The sequence below is a fragment of the Corylus avellana genome, chromosome ca5 (genome assembly GCF_901000735.1).
Source record: "Corylus avellana chromosome ca5, CavTom2PMs-1.0".
NCBI classification, from domain to species: Eukaryota; Viridiplantae; Streptophyta; class Magnoliopsida; order Fagales; family Betulaceae; genus Corylus; species Corylus avellana.
In genome coordinates, this window is record NC_081545.1 from 4,980,115 (window position 1) to 4,998,726 (window position 18,612).

Genomic DNA, 18,612 nt, shown 5'->3' on the forward strand with positions numbered 1-18,612 from the left:
CATGTGTCAAGTCTCACCTATTAACGAAAAATTTAAGTCTACACGTGAAGAGAAGTGTTACATCAATCAGGAAATGCAACAACTAAGGCCATGTGTTAACAGAACAATTGAAGGGGTACAAAGTAATGCTGAAAGTAGAACTGTACAAGCGTTGTCTTTTGACTCATTGGTCTAGTGTTAATTAATATCATGGAAAATTTTAGAAAAAAAGAAGTTGACATACCGTCATAAATCATAATGTTCAAGATATATACCAATTATTTATAAAGATAAAAAGTAATTGCATGCAATTTTATAGGGTTTCTTTTTGCTGAATTGAAAAGTTCAGAATTCACATATATGGAGAAGATGATATAATGAGAAAAACAAGACAACTTACAGAAAAATGAAATTAGTGGATGATATGCAGATCTGAAGGTATCTCTATGTTAGTATTCAAAGCTCTGTTTTAATATATTCAAAGCTCCTGTTGCTTCCTGCATAATCAGATAAAATAAAATGAACATCATGCTTCTAAACCAAACAAAGCTATCAAACACATTTAAAAAAAAAAAAAAAGATAGAAATCTGGATAAATGCCCAAATGAGTATTGAGGGGGCACCACTTCCAGCTCTACCTCATTCCCAGGGTTTCCTGTAAGAGCGAAAAAAATAAATAAAATAAAATAAAATAAAAATAAGGAAAAGAAAAACCCCTTCACTTTAGACTTCCCCTTTCTTGGCCTCAGTTGTGAAATGAGACTTTTTGAGTAAGGAGTGAGTTGAGTGAAAACAGCACGATTCCAAGGCAAGTGGAAGTGGAAGCATGGAAACCAAGATGAAAAAAGCAAGATGAAGAGGATGGAACAATTTGATTGATCACTACAAGCCCAATCCTGAAGATGCTATTCCAGGAGCATTGTAGTTTCCAGGTTTGGTTTTCCAACCACAATATCGAGATGCCTTTTAAGAGATCAACAAAGCAAAAGAGGCGTCACATCGATCCTCAACGCAGTTTGGAGTGAAAAATCAAGTTCTAGTAGATTTTGCTTTTCTTTTCTTTTTTTTTTTTCATCTCATATGTAACGTTCATCCGTTCATTCAACATAATCTAAATTTGACACAGAAAATCCTAACACAGTAATGCAAAATTTGTATTAAATTTTTGTCAAAATTTGGGATGGGGTTGACTTCCCTGATCTATTATAAGTCTTTTACCTAATACATGATGCTACCGTTCGTAGAAATTAAATTGCAAATGGAAACACAAGAAATATTTAAAAAAGGAAAAGAAAACAATACTGAAAATGCCATTGAAGTGAAAGTTAGGAAACAATAATGTAAAAGTTAGAGCTTTGTACATACAAATCTGATTGTTGGCAAGGTTTGAAGAAGCATCGACACGTAAAACCTTCACTTCTTCCTGCAATGAAATCAAATATGAAATACCTCATAGAGTAAAATGAAGAAGAAAATTACTGTCTAATTGATGACTTAAAAACCTGATAAATTTGGCAAGTTTGGCTTGCGTTCCACTCTATACGATTACCATCACCGTCATTTCGAAAGTTTGGGACGTGAGCAATCTTTGGCCAATCCTCTCCCATTCTTTGTTCACATCTTTCCTCCGAGTGAGGACACTCCGCAGTTGTCAAACGACGTAAAGAGGTGAGGCGACGCACACCTTCGGGCAGTGATATTAAATTCAGACAATTTACGACACCAAGCTCCTGAAGTGAAGTGAGATCGCCTATCCACTCCAGTAAAGACACCAAACTAGGGCAATCCATAATTTGAAGCCCTTGCAGACTAGTAACATCTCTAAGCTCTCTTGGGAGAGAAACCAAATTTGGAACATCTATTATAGATAGATGACCAAATCTTGAAGGTCCAAGGCATCCTGCGCCATCTTCATTCTCATTGCTGATACGTTCCTTGCAGTGAAGAATAGACAAATTTTCAAATGAGGTGAGATGTTGAAAGAGTGGAGACAAAGAGATTCACATTTTACAACACCCCCAAATCTCCAGCGTCCCAAGAGAAGTGAGATTTCACAGCCACTCTAATGGTAGATATTCAAGTTCCTCTAATCCCGGAGAGATTGGAAAAGGAAGAGGAAGAGGAGGGTATTGTTTTGCTCCCTGGTGCTACATACATCATAGGGCAGTTATCGATGCATAAATGAGAAAGGCAAGGAAATGATGGGAATAATGGAAGAGGATGCTCTACTGTTACGGTTTCCCTCGTCCTACACCATCCCTTCAACTTTGGCAAATTAACAAGTGTGAGAATTTTGAGGGGAGAAGAGGACAGATCACTACCACCATTACTTATGTACTCCAGCTCACTCAAGTTTTTAAGAGAAAGACGCTTCAGAAAAGGAAATCAGCCCAATGGTGGGATATGTTGAAACCATTTACAAACCAATAAGAAAATAGAAGTCAAATTCGAGAGCGAGGACACCCAATTAGATAACCTGACACCTGCATACCCAAATATAGATAATAATTTCAAATTTAGGTCTGGCTGAAGGTTTTGCAACAATTGTTCATCATTTTATCATGTTCCAGCTTACCTTTCTTCTTTTTCTTTGTGCCAAAGAATAGCAAGGCCTTGATTTCAGGATCATCTGTTGTCTTTGTGGGCTGCAGCACCTGCAGAGGATGAGATGTGACTCTATTCGAACCATTTGGCATTAGCAAAACTGTGAATTTGATGTGAACTTGCCTATTGTCCAGGTCACCTACCACAAAATGGACTCACAATACACTGCTTCACAACTTACAAAATAATAATAATAATAATAATAATAATAATGATTTTGGACTCAATTTTTTCAGTTGGTTCCAACAAATTATAGATCTGATAATTTTCACTCCATTAAACTCTGAAAATGTAAAAACTTATGTCATCAATAAATGATTAGGGAGGATAAATGAATTAAAAATAAAAGTATGTACCTTTTATCATTTTAAAATTTGCAAGTACTGCAATATTACTTTGCTATCAATAGTCCACCACAGGAAGAAATTGAGCAACCTGGCCCAACAGGCTGAATTTTCAAGCACTGCATACACAATATTTCACCCGTAGCTTTCCTGATATTAAAAACATTATCTACAGAGTCCACTTACAATCAAGCAAACAGCAGTCCACTTACGTATCCATTACATGTTGCTGACTTTTAAAAGCCTATTTAGATATAACAGAACCATTAATATAAATTGCAAAGAATATAGCAAAGGCAGCACTACCTGAAGCATTGCACTAACAAGAGACACATAAACAGAGTGGTTGGTAAACATGATCTTCAATTCCGGTCAGTACCCTTGGAGCACAGCAACCGATTTCACTTGAAGACAAGCAAGCATTCTCAGTGTCTTTTGGGATTAAAATGCTTTCAAGGTTCAAGCAAGTGGAAGAAACCTGCAAATGCAAAATACTTGTTAGGTAGAATTTAAGGACAGCTAGGATTTTTGATCATGTCTTTTAAGTTCTAAATGCTGATAAAAGTTGCTCAACAAATTGTAGGCATAATAGTATTTAAAAATTCAAATAATATGGTTAATTGAATTGAATGTTCTCTTTCACACGCTCAGCTCATTGTCATGCTTGCACCATTTACTCACCCGATCTTCCTCATTGTTTGAAAATGACTTGATTTCTCAAGTCTTGTGGTGGGCCCCACCCGTTTTATTCCTTTGGTTGCAGCTTTGTGGTTTTTTATCCTCAGGCCACGTTTTACCTCTTTTAGTTTACTTCTCAATGAAGTATTTTGTTGCTTTACTTCATGGTGAAGTACTTTGACCAACAATCAATTAATTGGTCAATTTGGTCTTTAAAAGGAGAGCTAAAGTGTGCAGCAAGGTAGAGAGGCAGCAGCTTTCTTCAAGAGGAAGTTCCTTAACCGTGAAGCACTTGGCCGTCTCTTGCCTATATATATTGAAGCTTCACCTTTTTGTCATATGGGCCAAGCTGCAGCAGCTCCATGTGAGAGGGCAGGAGCTTTGTGGTGCTGCAGTGTTGTGTATGTTGGCAGCAGCTCCGTGTGGGGCAGTGGCTCCATTTTGTGGGGAGAAAAAAGAGAGGGACAGTTAGCTCTTAGAGAATTAAGAGATAATTTCTCTTTTGTATTTAATTCTTTCTTTGTGTGTTTGTGAGCTTGGGTGTATTGGGGGTTTTGGGTTTGAGAGGTTTTGTTTATTTGTACTACTCTTTTGTACTCCATTATTTTGTTAGTGAATTTCTTTTGGATCGTCTCCGCCAGTGAATGTAGACTTGTTAAGCCGAACTACTTAAATTTTGGTGTCTTGTGTGACTGTTTGTTATTTTACTATTCTGCCATTTTTTTCCTTTATTGGTGATCCTATAATTATTTTATCTCAACACTCATCATGAAAGTGATCTTACAAGTGAGGCTAACAAATCCGAGAATATTCCCCAATGAATTGATGATTTTTTATACACGTCTTTGCTGACCATCAAAAAACCAAATAATAAACTCAACAATAACTCAAAATTTTCCAATGAGAACAGTAAAAAGATAAAATCAATCCACCAACAATGACTCCAGTAACAATAATAATAAAAAGAATCTCTCTGAATATGCATTTTTTATGCACAATAAGGTTTCCAATTACCAATTACCAATTATGTTCACTTGCAAAAATTTAACTCATCATTTCAAGTTGGCATACACTATAGTTGTAGGTTCCAAATTTTAAAAATTTCAAGTACTTTTTGTTATAAAATATTTTCTTTTTCGGTCCTAACTTTTCTCACTAACCAAATGGATAATAACTCTTAATATTCAAACAGTACTAATTGTGCATGTCTAGATTTAAATATCAAGATTGTGCGTCTAATCCAAACAAAGCTATCGAACACATTTTAAAAATCATATAGAAATCCAGAAAAATACCCAAACGACTCTCGAGGGGGCACCACTTCCAGCTCTACCTCTTTCTGGGATTTCCTTCAAAGGAGAAAGAACCGAAGAGCTTCATTTTAAAGCTCCCTTTTTGGCCTCTGATGTGAAAAGAGACTTTTTCGATTGAGGAAGGAGCGAGTTAATTAAGTGAAAAGGACACAATTCCAAGGCAAGAGGAAATCCGAAAAATTAGAAATTCTCCAAAATCATAAATCAGAAATGCTTCAATTGCTTTAATTGTTTATGCATTTGAAATAAGGAAGAACAAGTAGCATTTGAAATCTTAACATTGATATACGTATCACTAATACAATTCCACCATCAGATAAAAGAGAGAAACTCAATTATACCAAGTCTCTTGTTTGTCTTTGTTTTCTTAGAAATAAGTGGGTATAACCAGTCAAATCAAGTCGCTTTGAAGAATGAGTTTGTCTTATCCAAACAGATTGTAGAAATATCCACATGATTCCCACAACCCACTTCGTGAAATGTTGCTTTCAATCAAGAAACCAAATAATAAATTCAACAATAACTCAAAAATTTCCAATGAAAATAATGAAAATGTAAATTTGATCCGTTCGTTCAACAGAATCTACATTTGACACTAAGAAAATCCTAACACAGTAATGCAAGTTTGTATTAATTTTTTCCAAAATTTGGGATGGGATTGAATTCCCTCATCTATTATAAGTCTTTTACCTAAAACATGATGCTACCGTTTGTAGAATTTGAATTTCAAATGGAAACAAAAGAAATATTTAAAAAAAAATAAAAGAGAAAACAATACTAGAAATGCCATTGAAGTGAAAGATAGGAAAAAATACTGTAAATGTTAGAGGTTTGCACAAATCTAATTGTCGACAAGGTCTCAAGAAGCGTCTATTCGAAAAACCTTATATTCTTCCTGCATATGAAATCAAATAAGACATATATCAAAAGCCTAACAGAGTAACATAAAGAGGAACAAGAAGAAGAAGAAAAATTATTATCTAATTGGTGACTTAAAAACCTGTAATAATTGGCGAGTTTCACTTGCAATCCATTCTTCATGATAACCATCACCGCCATTACGAAAGTTTGGGACGTGAGCAATCTTTGGCCAATCCTCTCCCGTTCCTTGCTCACATCTTTCCTCCAAGCAAGGACACGCCGCAATTGTCAAACGATGTAAAGAGGTGAGGCAGCGCATACCTTCGGGCAGTGATATTAAATTCGGACAATTTACGACTCCAAGCTCTTGAAGTGATGTGAGATCGCCTATCCACTCCGGAAAAGACACCAAACTAGGGCAATCCATAATTTGAAGCCCTTGTAGAGTGGTAACCTCTCTAAGCTCTCTTGGGAGAGAAACCAAATTTGGAATGCCTACGATAGATAGATGACCAAATCTTGTAGACCCAAAGCCATGTACACCATCTTCGTTCTCATTGCTAATAAGTTCTTTGCAACAATGAATAGACAGATTTTCAAGTGAGCTGAGATGTTGAAAGAGTGGAGACATGGATACTCGAATTTTACAACAATCCCAAATCCCTAGGGTCTCAAGAGAAGTGAGGTTTTGCAGCGACTCTAGTGGCAGATATTCAAGTTGCTCTAATTCCATAAGATAAAGATACTTTAATTTGGAGAGCAGAAAGGATAGAAGAAGAGGAGGGTGTTGTTTTACTCCCTGGTGCTAGGGACATCATAGGGCAATTATCAATACGTAAATAAGAAAGGGAAGGAAATGAACGGAGTACTGTCACTGTTTCCCTCGTCTTTCGCCATCCCCTCAACTTTGGCAAATGAAGAAGTCTGAGAATTTTGAGGGGAGAAGAGGACACGTCACTACCATCATTGCTTATGTACTCCAAATCACTCAAGTTTCAAGAAAAAGACTCTTCAGAAAAAGGAATATGTCCAATGGTGGGATATGTTGAAGCCATTTACGATCCGTTATTCGAATAGAAGTCAAATTTGAGAGCGAGGACACACAACTAGATAATCTCACACCTCCATATCCAATAATAGTTAATCATTTCAAATTTAGGTGTGGCTGAAGGTTTTGCAGCAGTTGTTCATCGTTTGCAACTGCCTTATCACTTTCTTCACTAGATTTTGGGTCCCACTCTAACATGAGATGTCGAAGTTGTTTCCTCTCCAAGTTTGCAGTCTTTGCTTCCGATGGAGAAGATCTCGAGTGCTCTAAACCCTTGATCCATAATAATCCTCTCAACTCATCTAAACCATCCAGATCCCTTAGCTCACCCTTTGGCTTGGAGAGACGACTTTTTTTCTTCCCTAAAATGTATAGCGCCAATGTTTGGAGAGCAATCAATTTTCCCAGTCCATAAGGCATATGAGTCAAGCTATTACACCCATTTAACCCAAGATGCCTAAGGCTGATTAAGTTTCTAGTGTCTTCTGGCAATTCTTTAAGCCCACGACAAAAGTCAAGTCTTAGTGTTTGCAAATTCTGCAATTTAGTTATAGAAGCGGGAAGTAGTTTGATATCTGCATTCCTAGACAAATCTAGAAATCTTAAATGCTCTAACTTGCCAATGGAACTCGGCACTTTTTGAATACTCGACCGACTCAAATTCAAAGCACGCAAGCATTTAAAACTTGAAATTAGTGTATTAGAGACTGGCTTATTCGACTCATGTATTGCAATGTTCTCATTGATATAATCATCAATTCCTGGAAGTATTGGAATTCCTAGAAGAAGTGTTCTCATTTTGTTAGCCTTGGGCAAAAGAGCAGGAATATTCGATAATGAATCTGAAGAATGAAATGCCACATGATGAGTTCTTCCAACTACTTTTTCTCGTCTGGATATAAAATTATACACTCCTCACCTGCTACTGACTGTGCAAGATCGTGAATAAGGTCATGTATTTTGCACTTTATTATTTCACCAAGTCCATCTCTTTGTACGTCTTGGAAAAATGACCTCCAAAGCAAATCCATAAAATACTCGCGACCAATATCTTCAAGATGCCTGTTTCCATATGATGAATGAAGAAAGCCTTGAGCCGCCCATAGATGAATCAACACCTCCACTTCAATTCCATAATCTTTTGGAAACAACGAACAAAAGGCAAAACATTGCTTCAAGTGTCACGGGAGATGATCATAACTCAACTTAAGTATTGAAAAAATATCATTCTCTTGTTGAGTTATTTTGTAAAGTTCATGGTTTTTAAAGTACAACCAATCAGTTTCTAAATTTTTGAAGTATAATAGACTCCCAATGCTCCTTATAGCAAGAGGAACTTGTGCACACTTTTGTACGATAACCCTTCCGATTTCTACTAGCTTTGGATTCTTTGGCTCTTCCCCATCTTTAAATGCCATTTTCTTAAATAAATTCCAAGAATTGCTTTCAGATAGACCACCCAAAAGGTACGGTGACATTGTGCCTGTAATCTCTGCAACTCTTTTGCTACGTGTAGTAATCAAAACTTTGCTTCCCTTCCGGCCACCCGATAAAAGTATTTCCAACTTCAACCATGTACCGCGATTCTCACTCCATACATCATCTAAAACAAGTAAATATAGCTTCCCATCAGTTTCTGCTCGAAGCTGACTTTGTAACAAATCCATCTCAAGGCTTTCAGGTCTCTTTTTAGTTGCAGATTCTATGAGCTTTGCAACAATAGTTTTCACATCAAAAGGATCAGAGACGCACACCCAGAGTCTTAGCTCAAAATGTCTTTTGACTTCATCATCATTGAACACATACTGAGCAAGTGTGGTCTTACCTATTCCACCAATCCCAACTATGGGAATGATGGAAATGATCTCTTCTACATTATAATCAAATAACAACTCTTTAACTGCCTTCTTTTCACCCTCTCTCCCAATGACTTGTCCCTCACGAACAAAAGAGTGTGTGTCTTCTCTTTTCCTATGCTCAAACTCATGTTTCACTATAAGGCGCTCAGTGAAGCCAAATTTGATCTGATCATTTCCAATTTCATCCAATCTCGCCCTAACTGCCTTGATCCTGTGACCCATTTTAAGGCCATATACAAGCTGGTTCGATTTGGAAAAGAAGATGCGTACCTGTAATACCCTCAAATATTTAGTACGGTCCAATCCAAAAAGTTAAAACATTTTTTGGACTTATGTGTATAATTAAGGAAAATATGAACGTCACGTTTGTAATTGTTGTAAGTTTAAGTTAGGTTTTGTTTTTTTTTTTTTTTTGTTGTTTCATTTACAACTACCCATTCGAATCCATTCATTGTGCTAGTTTTAGAATTCTCCCACCATTGAATAGTTAGGTTTAACATTATAATTGGGGCGGGTAATTTATGTGACCTTTTCATACTCCATTTGCTCCTAGGAAAGATGTCACAACTTAATTAAACGTACATTTTAGCATATGATTTTTTTTTTTTGGTAGCAACATATGGTTAGTGCTCTTACAAATGAGATTGTTTTAGGTAAGACTCCATTTATAGCAGCGGTAAGGATAAAGAAAACAGACAAAGGAAGAGAATATAAAAGCATCTATATATATCAAAATGATACATGAAAACATGGTTGCTGTAACATCCCCATATCTGATATAAGTTAGTATGAGTTTTGGCCCAATGTCTTGAGCTTAGATATGTGAACCAATGTCATTGGCCCTAGTGAACTTAATATAAATTGGATCAAAGCCCCTAAAAGAGATTATAATTGATAATTAATTTCTTAACCTAATGGTCTAATCCATGGTATAGTCTTATCCCTAATGATGAGCATAATTTAATGTTTCATTCATAATTTTGTAAGATGATAGTTTTTAACCAAAAACTTATTTAAGTCTATTGTACAAGATGTGTTGATCTTTTGGGAACAAAATATTGTCCAATGACGTTTATCATGATGTGCATTCATGAAAAAGACAAAGGACCTAAATGCCTGAATGAACAAGACATAGGACTTAATACCTAAAGCCCGTGGTGATTATTGGTGTGAATAGTGTCTTTTAAAATGAGTCATGAACATAGATTTTTAGGCTAAATCAGAAACTTTTATAGCCAAAAATCTCTTTTAAATGGCTCCTTTGAGTGGTAAAACACTTATAAACAATAACCGTTAAAGTGGTGTTAAAACTATATCAAGAAAATAAGTAATTTCTCATATGGCATCAAGAAGGGCTTTGGGTTAAATCTGGAAACTTTCAGTCCATGGCATGTTTTGGTGGGTATTTGATCCAAATTTCATTAAGTGAAATACCTTATATGTGTTTTGGGCCAATGGGCCAAGTGCAGTGCTATAGTTTAGGTCCATTTAGTGAGGTATGGGCCTTATTTGGTTAGCCTAGTCAGGAAGAGGTTCAAATGAGTATTTTTGAGTTAAGCCCACATAAAGACAATTTTTAGCTTTTGGGAAGAAAACTAAACCACCTTTTTAGGGAAATTCCAAGATTAACCCTACTTTGATTTATTTATTCAAAAGTTATGAAAATATTAATAGAATGAGCTAGACTAGAATATGATACATTTAAAGGAAAAATAAAGCTTGATGCTCGGACCATGGTTAAAAAAAGAAAGAAAAAAAAAAGAAAGTAGTTCTAGGGTTAACCTCTAAACTTATTTCTAGAAAGAAAACATCTTTAATAATATAGGAAAGGCCAGAAGAGTCAAGTAAGTTAGGAACAACTTCTAGTCAGGATTTATGTGCTTAGTAAGGGCCAGCTTTGAGCCTTAGGCAGATTGTTCGGCCGCCTAAAGCCCTCAATTTAATAAGGCCCTCAATTAATAAATATTAATGAAGATTTTCTTCATAAAAAAATATTTAAAGCCTTAATTACCATCAATATTCTTTAATTAAGGCCCCAAATTATGGTAAATAAGTAATTGAGAAAGACATTAATATCGTTTGTTTCTCTGAAAATCTCCAACATTCAATTCCATTCTTGAAACAAGTATTACAATAATTGATAGCACAAAGGGTTAAATATTTTTTTGCCTCTAAAAACTTGACACATGTTCATATACCTAATTAAAAATAATAAAAAATTAAAATTAAAATAATTAAAAATCCTTTAATTTTTTTTTTAAAAAAAAAAAAAGAAAAAGAAAATGGTGGGCGGCCACCTCGGCTAGTTTAGGGTTGGCCGAATCACCCCTAAGCTGCAAAATGGGGGTGGCCAAAACAAAGCCCAAGTCTATTGGGGGTAGCTCAACCACCCCCGTTTGGCCTGGGGTGGTTTCGGCCACCCCAGACCGGCCGATCTGGGGTGGCTCCATTTGTCCAAAAGGGGTAGCTCGAGCTACCTTTTCTCTCTTTTGTTTTTTTCTTTTTTTTTTATTTTAAAAAAAAAAGGTTCTTTAATCATTTTAATTTTTTTAATTTTTTTAATTTTTAATTACACATATGGACACTTGTTGCGTTTTTAGGAGCGCTAATGTGGATTTCCGTCAAATTTTGGACGAAAGTTAAACGGAGGTACCATCTCCGTCTTTATTCATAACCGAGGTACTAGCTATAATAAAAACGAAAACCGAAGAGGCAAAAAATAAAGTTGTTAAAACACAGGGGTACAAAAAAGTATTTAACCCTAATATTAAAATCATTCTTAAATAAAATTCTCATGTTGAACGTAGAGATATTTTGGGCCTTGTGATGAACTGCCAAAGATTCTCATCATAATTTACAATGACACTTAATCAGCAATAAATTATGATCACAAGTCCCAACTAAAAATTGAATAGTCATTGCATGGGATATGAGTTTGTTTTTTCTTTTTATTCTTTTCTTTCTCTTTCTAACGTGGGACATAGGTTGCTTTTGTCCACAAAATATAAATTTATTATTGGATTCCAACCTTTAAAAAACTTAAATGTTAAGAAGATGGAAAGTATTTAAATATTTTATTCAATTACAAACTCATATTTATAAGTTTCTATTTTTTTCTCTCTATTTTCTATTCAAGTCTTATTCAAATTGAAATTCTTCTTTTTTGCTCAAATTTTATTATTTTCCAACAACTAATTGTTCAAGTCCTTAAAATCATTTCATATCTGGTAAGTGATTAAAAAAAGAAAAGAGATGTTAGAAAAACTTTAATATAAAACCTTAATAAATAATTTTGCATTCCAAAAAGTGAGAAGAATAATTTTTAAATAAAAATATAATATTAAATTAAATATTATTTAATTAATATTTAAATTTAAAGAAAATACCCCGCTTAAATTTTTCACCTTGGATCCCAAAATGTATCGAGCCAGCTCTGCTTAATATAGGTCTAACTTAGCTAAACCTTATTGTTTAGGTTTTAATAGTTGTTACTGAGGTAACTTGTACTCTTTGCCACTTCTAAATGCATTTCAATTAAAAAACACTTGTTAAAAAAATAGAAAATCTGGTCAAATGTTTTCTCTCTAGCAAAGCACTAGAGGAAAAGGAACCGTTTTTCATGATTTTCTAAAATCGTGGAAGGATACACTATACTTTTTCTTTCGTATCTACAATGGCGGATGAGCTTTCAAAACTTTGGGACTCTTTCTCTTTGTCGGAGGGAGAAGGAACGGAGGTTGATATTCAGGCAAATGACATCAAAGGAGTGTTGGTAAGAGGAAACTCTTGTATAGTGGGAAAACTGGTGACAGATCGGCTAGTGAGCAAGGAAACAATCAAAACGACACTTATGCGTTGGTGGCGATTGTCCGGATCCTTATCTTTCAAAGTTCTTGGCGATAATCTTTTTCTGATCGAATTCGAATTGATTAGTGATAAAGTCAGAGAAAATCTTCTAAAATAGGTGATGGAGGGAAATCCGGCAAATATGACGAGAATAATGGGAAGGATTTCCATGCAGAGAACTGGACCAATAAGGAAAAGAAAGCTGGAAATATTAATAGTGAGCAACGGGCAAAAACTTTTGAAGATTCGTGGACTAGTTCTAAAGAAACACTAGCGCTGCGTGGAATTGAGAAATTAATACAAGATCTATTCCCAAAGGGGCAGAATCATTTATCACCCTCCAGTGTGTGGTCTGGTAGGACCATTGATGACAAGGAAAGCCCAAGCCCAAGGTCTACGGGCCTTGGAGGAGTCTCTGCTAGTTCGGGGGGATCATACTCAGGCCCGGTTTTGGCTGATGTTGAAAAAACGATGAAAGAGAACACAATGGGTGCCAAGCTGGGAAACGGTAAGGAGGTTGCTGTTTCGGAAAAGAAGGTTGTTTCATGGAAGAGAAAATTCAATGAAGAGGAACCGGATGGGATATCTTCACTGCAAGGCAACCGAAAAAAGAGGGGATTAGGAGACGAAGCAAAAGGGACTGAGAATGTCAACCAAAATTGTCAACGTAGCTATGGGATGAATTCCTCAAATGGATCGGGATTGGCGAAGGCTAGTTTCCAGCCCCGCCGACCGCAATGATCGTTCTTAGTTGGAACTGTCGAGGGCTTAGGAACCCTCATACAGTTCATGACGTTCGATGGATGGTGAAGGTTAAGCGGCCCAATTTGGTCTTCCTCATGGAGACCAAGCTACGACAAAATAAGATGGAAGGTATACGAATGAAACTGGGTTTTGGAAATATGTTTGTGGTGGATTGTGTTGGATGGAGTGGAGGATTGGTACTTTTTTGGGAGGATGGAAGTGGGGTTGAAATTCAAAATTTTAGCCACCAACATATCAATGCAATTGTAAGTAACCAAAACCATAGTATGGAATGGAAGTTCACTGGCTTCTATGGCCACCCGGAGGCGTCGAAGCGTAATGAGGTGTGGGATTTACTGAAATACTTGGCTCAAATTTGCCCGAAACCTTGGATGTGCATTGGAGATTTTAATGAGGTGATGACAATGTCGGAAAAACGGGGTGCAAATGTGCGTCCAAGGGGCTTAATGCAAGCTTTCCAACATACCTTAGAGGAGTGTGAGATGGCAGATTTGGGCTACTGTGGCCCAAAATTCACTTGGAGCAATTGCCAAGAAGGAGTGGGGTTGATAAAGGAGAGGCTTGACAGGGTTCTGGCCAACCATGAATGGAGGAGTTTATTTCAGGATGCAGTGAATCATGTAAGTGTAACTACCAACTCTGACCATGCTCCACTTTTTCTCCATCTACTACATTCACAATCCACAGGGAGGAAAAAGGCCAAATTTCGCTATGAATCTTGCTGGGCTGCAGTGGCGGGCTGTAAGGATGCTATTGATAGTGCATGGTCGAAGCAATAAACACAGGGAGGAAAGTGGGCAAAGTTGGAAGCAAAACTAACTAGGTGCGTGCAGGAGTTGGTCAAAGGGAAGGAGAAAACCTATGATGGCACAAAAGCAGAAATCACCAAGATGCAGAAAACACTTGTAGAGTTGCAGGCCAGGGAAGAGCAGTGGGCTGAACCAGAAATTAAACAGACTAAGTTGAAGTTACAGGGCCTGCTGGATATGGAGGAGATGTGGTGGAAACAAAGAGCAAAGGAGGAATGGCTTAAGTTGGGGGATCGCAATACCAAGTATTATCATGCTTGTGTAAATGCAAAACGTCGGAGAAACCATGTGGAGTTTATAACGGATGAAAATGGCATGGAGTGGAGCACATCTGATGCTGTAGGAGAAGCCTTTGTACAATACTTCACCAAGTTATTTTCAAGTGGTCCGCAAGGTGATCTTAACCCATGTCTCCAGCCGCTGGGTAGATGTGTTTCAGCCGAGATGAACCTTGAACTTACAAAGCCATTCACAGAAGATGAAATTTCGATTGCTCTTTCCCAAATGGTGCCCCTCAAAACACCGGGTCCGGATGGATTTAATGCATGCTTTTTTCAGAAAAATTGGCCTGTCATGAGAGATGAGGTATGTAGTACAATTCTGGAAATTATTAACTCTGGGGAAATGCCTCCTAATTTGAATTTGACTCATATCGCCTTGATTCCAAAAACTAAAAATCCGGGGAGTGTAATGGAATTCAGACCCATCAGTTTATGTAATGTTTTATATAAGCTTATTTCCAAGGTCTTAGCTAATAGACTTAAACGGGTTTTACCCCTTATCATTGATCATTTCCAAAGTGCTTTTATCTCGGGACAGCATATCACGGATAACGTCTTAGCGGCTAATGAAACATTACATACGATGCATTCCGATATGTGGGGAAAGAAGGGATACATGGCCATAAAGCTCGATATGAGCAAGGCCTATGACCGGGTAGAGTGGAGATTTTTGGAGGCGGTTATGAGAAGGTTGGGGTTTGACGAATGGTGGATTTCTTTAATAATGATGTGTATTAAATCGGTTCGGTATTCCATTATTGTAAATGGTTCTCCTTATGGGCTGATTACCCCTTCTAGGGGTCTTCGCCAAGGAGACCCCATTTCACCTTACCTCCTCCTTATATGTGCAGAGGCTTTAAGCTCTATGTTGTATCAGGCACGCAAGCAAGGGTTACTAAATGGAGTGCCAACTTCGAAGAAGGGACCGGAGTTAAGTCATCTTTTCTTCGCTGATGATAGCCTTCTCTTTTGCAGAGCCACGTTGTCCCAATGGAACCAATTGTACTATATTTTGCATCAATATGAAATGGCATCCGGGCAAAAGATGAATACCAATAAAACAGGCATTTTCTTTAGTAGAAACACCTCCACTGAGGTTAAAGAATTAATTCAGGGAGTTGCGGGGCTGTCCTCCACACAAAGCTATGATACTTACTTGGGTTTGCCATCTCTTGTGGGGCGCTCAAGAACAACGGCTTTTAAGGGTATCCGGGACAGAGTTTGGAAACGCCTCCAAAATTGGAAGCTGAAGTTTTTGTCACAAGCGGGGAAGGAAATCTTGTTGAAGGCAGTAATCCAAGCTATGCCTACATATTGCATGAGCATTTTCCAGCTCTCAAAATCCTTATGCAATGATATAAATTCTTTGATGAAGAAGTTTTTTGGGGCCATAAGGAGAAGGAGCATCGGGTACATTGGATCAATTGGGATAAGTTGGGCCTCTCAAAAGCGTGTGGGGGGCTGGGCTTCCGTGAACTTTCTTGTTTCAATAAAGCCCTTCTGTCAAAGCAAATTTGGAGACTATGGAAAATGCTCGATAGCTTGCTTGCAACGATAATAAAAGCAAAGTACCATCCAGAGTGTTTGGTGCTTGAGGCTCAACTAGGAAGAAAACCTTCTTTTGCTTGGAGGAGTATCCAAGGTGCTAGTGATCTAATTCGTGAGGGTTTGATTTGGAGAATTGGGAATGGGAGTTCAGTGCGCATCTGGGAAGCTCGATGGATCCCAATCCCCTCTACTTTCAAACTGCAATCCCCTCCGAAGATGCTTGACCCTGCTGCCACTGTAAACCAACTCATCGATGCAGAGACGAGTTGGTGGAATAAGCCACTAATGCAACAGATTTTTTCAAAAGAGGAGGTTGCTGCTATTATGAAACTTCCCATTAGCCACTCGAATCAGGACGATAAGCTCATTTGGAGAGGAACGGCTAGAGGGGTCTTTTCTGTGAAGAGTGCGTATCACCTCCAAAAAAAACGTGAAATGGTTGCTAAGGCGGAAGGATCCTCTCGTTCTAGAACAAGTGATTTCTGGCGCAATTTGTGGTCACTCAATTTACCGAACGTGGCGAAGCATTTTTTATGGCGTGCTTGTCACGATATACTACCAACACGAGACAACCTCTGTTGTCGAAAAATTCTCTCTCACCCGGGGTGCCCAATCTGTGAACTTGAGGCTGAAACTACCTTTCACATTTTGTGGCAATGCCCCTCGGCAAGGGATGTTTGGAGTGGGGGGAATGTTTTATTTCAGAAGAGCTGTTATTCTGGCTCATCTTTCTGTCAGGTTGTGGAAGACATGTATCAGAAGTGCTCCACGTTGGTCTTCCAACAATTTGTGAGCATAGCCAAAAGGATTTGGCATAGACAGAATGAGGTAATTCACAAAGGTTTTTTTCTACATCCTAATTCTGTTTTACAGCAAGCCTTAAGGGGGGTAGAGGAATTTCTCAGTCTTGAGCCAGCACGTCATACTGAGAGTCTCCCATTTGGCATTGGTGTGAACCAAATATGTAAGGCACCTCCTCCTGGTTGGTATAAGGTGAATTGGGAGGCCGGAGTTGATCGTAAAAATGGAAGGTTGGGACTAGGGGCTATAATACGAGACCATCAGGGGAATATGTGTGCGGCAAAATGTTTGACATAGCCAGGTTATGTGGATCCTACATCTGCGGAAGCCTGGGCAGCGTTGATGGCAATTACTCTGTGCAAGGAGGCGGGCATCCAGAAACTGGTACTCGAGAGCGACGCTACGGTGCTGGTGGACTCTATAAATTCTACGGAACCTGATGATAGCTGCCGTGGACATCTAGTGGCTGATATTCAGCAAGCATTAACTGGGTTTTCAAGCTGGGAGATAGGCTTTGTTCCACGACAAGTCAATAGGGTTGCGCATGTTTTATCAGGCCAGGCAGTAAAGGAGCAGCTGGATATGTTTTGGTGTATTGATCCCCCAACATGTATTCAGAATATTTTAGCGGCGGAACGTAACGTTCTGGGTTCTCTGCTAGTGAATTAATAAAACTGCTCCAAGTTTTACCAAAATAAATAAATAAATGCATTTCAATTTATGTGATTAATGCTCTTATGAACGTGTTTAGCTTTCTTCTTCTTCTATGTCACTCTGTGATTCGACATTTCTATCAAAATTGTTTTGCTTTGATTCATTCAATCAGCAAATATTGTTGACTCATTTGTTATGATAATTGTTTTATGCTTCTGGTAACAAATTTGATTTGTAATATTGAAGAAAAAGAAAAAAAGAAAACAATGGAAGGGTCTAATTGTTTTGGGCCTCAAGGCTCCAAGAAATCTAAAATTTTGGTATGAAGATATCATTTTTTCCAGGGAAGATATATACTAGAGGAGATGGGGAGATTGTTCATTAATTTTGGCGAAAAGAAGGGTATTCATGGTGTTCAACTGAGTCATAACTTGACCTAGTCTTACTAGGGCATCAATGGAAATCCAAGGCAGCAAATACTTATTAGGCATATCTGAGGATTCTCCATTGTGAAAATTCGAACACACGCCCTACTACATGTATTAACCACTTGAAAAAAATTTTGGGCCATTGAATCACAACCTATGATGGTTTCTTAAGTTCTAAGACCCTATGCTTATGCAAATTATTATTTTTCTCAGGACATGCATTATAGTGGTTAACAAATGTTATAGGTTCTTATTAGGTAACCTTTGCGTCTCCAAGGCTTTGGAGTTAAAAACTGGGTCATCTCAGGCCGGGGCGTTACAGTAACAAATTCGTAATGCATCAACAATGTATGTAAATATTTGTTGTGGATTTATAATCATCTATGTCAAAATGATTATATGTGAATATGGTCGTAGCTATATAAATATTTATATGCTCCTATATGTACACATGTTATGGTGCGGTGCACATTTAGGAATTGGGTTGTTACCTGTTTTGCCTTCTTATCCCGTGTCATCACTTGTTGCCGTAAAAGTTGAGTGGAGGAGTCATCCAGCAAATCGTCAGCGTCGTACATGGCATCCTTCAGCTTTTCAAGCCAATCTCTGACCTCATGGCTGTGGGCCTGCTTCTCCTCCGCATCCAAAAGCACATTTTTTATAGTGGAAACCGAGTTTGTGAGCTTTTGAAGCTCATCTTTGAAACCACATAGCAGTCCAATCTCTTGGAGAGCAGGAGAACCCAAACTCTTAATCATACCCTCAGCAATGTTGAAGAGAACTCCTTCGGCCAT

General features: G+C 37.7%; 1 protein-coding gene and 1 long non-coding RNA gene across 2 annotated transcripts; both read right to left on the bottom strand.

Annotated features, from left to right (window-relative positions):
- Window positions 1-386: 386 nt before the first annotated feature.
- On the bottom strand, window positions 387-2,622 carry LOC132183263 (uncharacterized). The gene is made up of 4 exons (XR_009440387.1): window positions 2,555-2,622; window positions 1,482-2,462; window positions 1,345-1,402; window positions 387-476 (listed from the first exon to the last, which is right to left on the bottom strand). It is a non-coding gene; the product is annotated as an uncharacterized LOC132183263 (long non-coding RNA).
- Window positions 2,623-6,923: 4,301 nt separating this feature from the next.
- On the bottom strand, window positions 6,924-18,612 carry LOC132181610 (putative disease resistance protein RGA1). The gene is made up of 4 exons (XM_059594859.1): window positions 18,310-18,612; window positions 8,137-8,956; window positions 7,747-7,965; window positions 6,924-7,669 (listed from the first exon to the last, which is right to left on the bottom strand). The coding sequence occupies exons 1-4, from the start codon at window positions 18,610-18,612 to the stop codon at window positions 6,924-6,926; spliced, it is 2,088 nt and encodes a 695-aa protein (XP_059450842.1).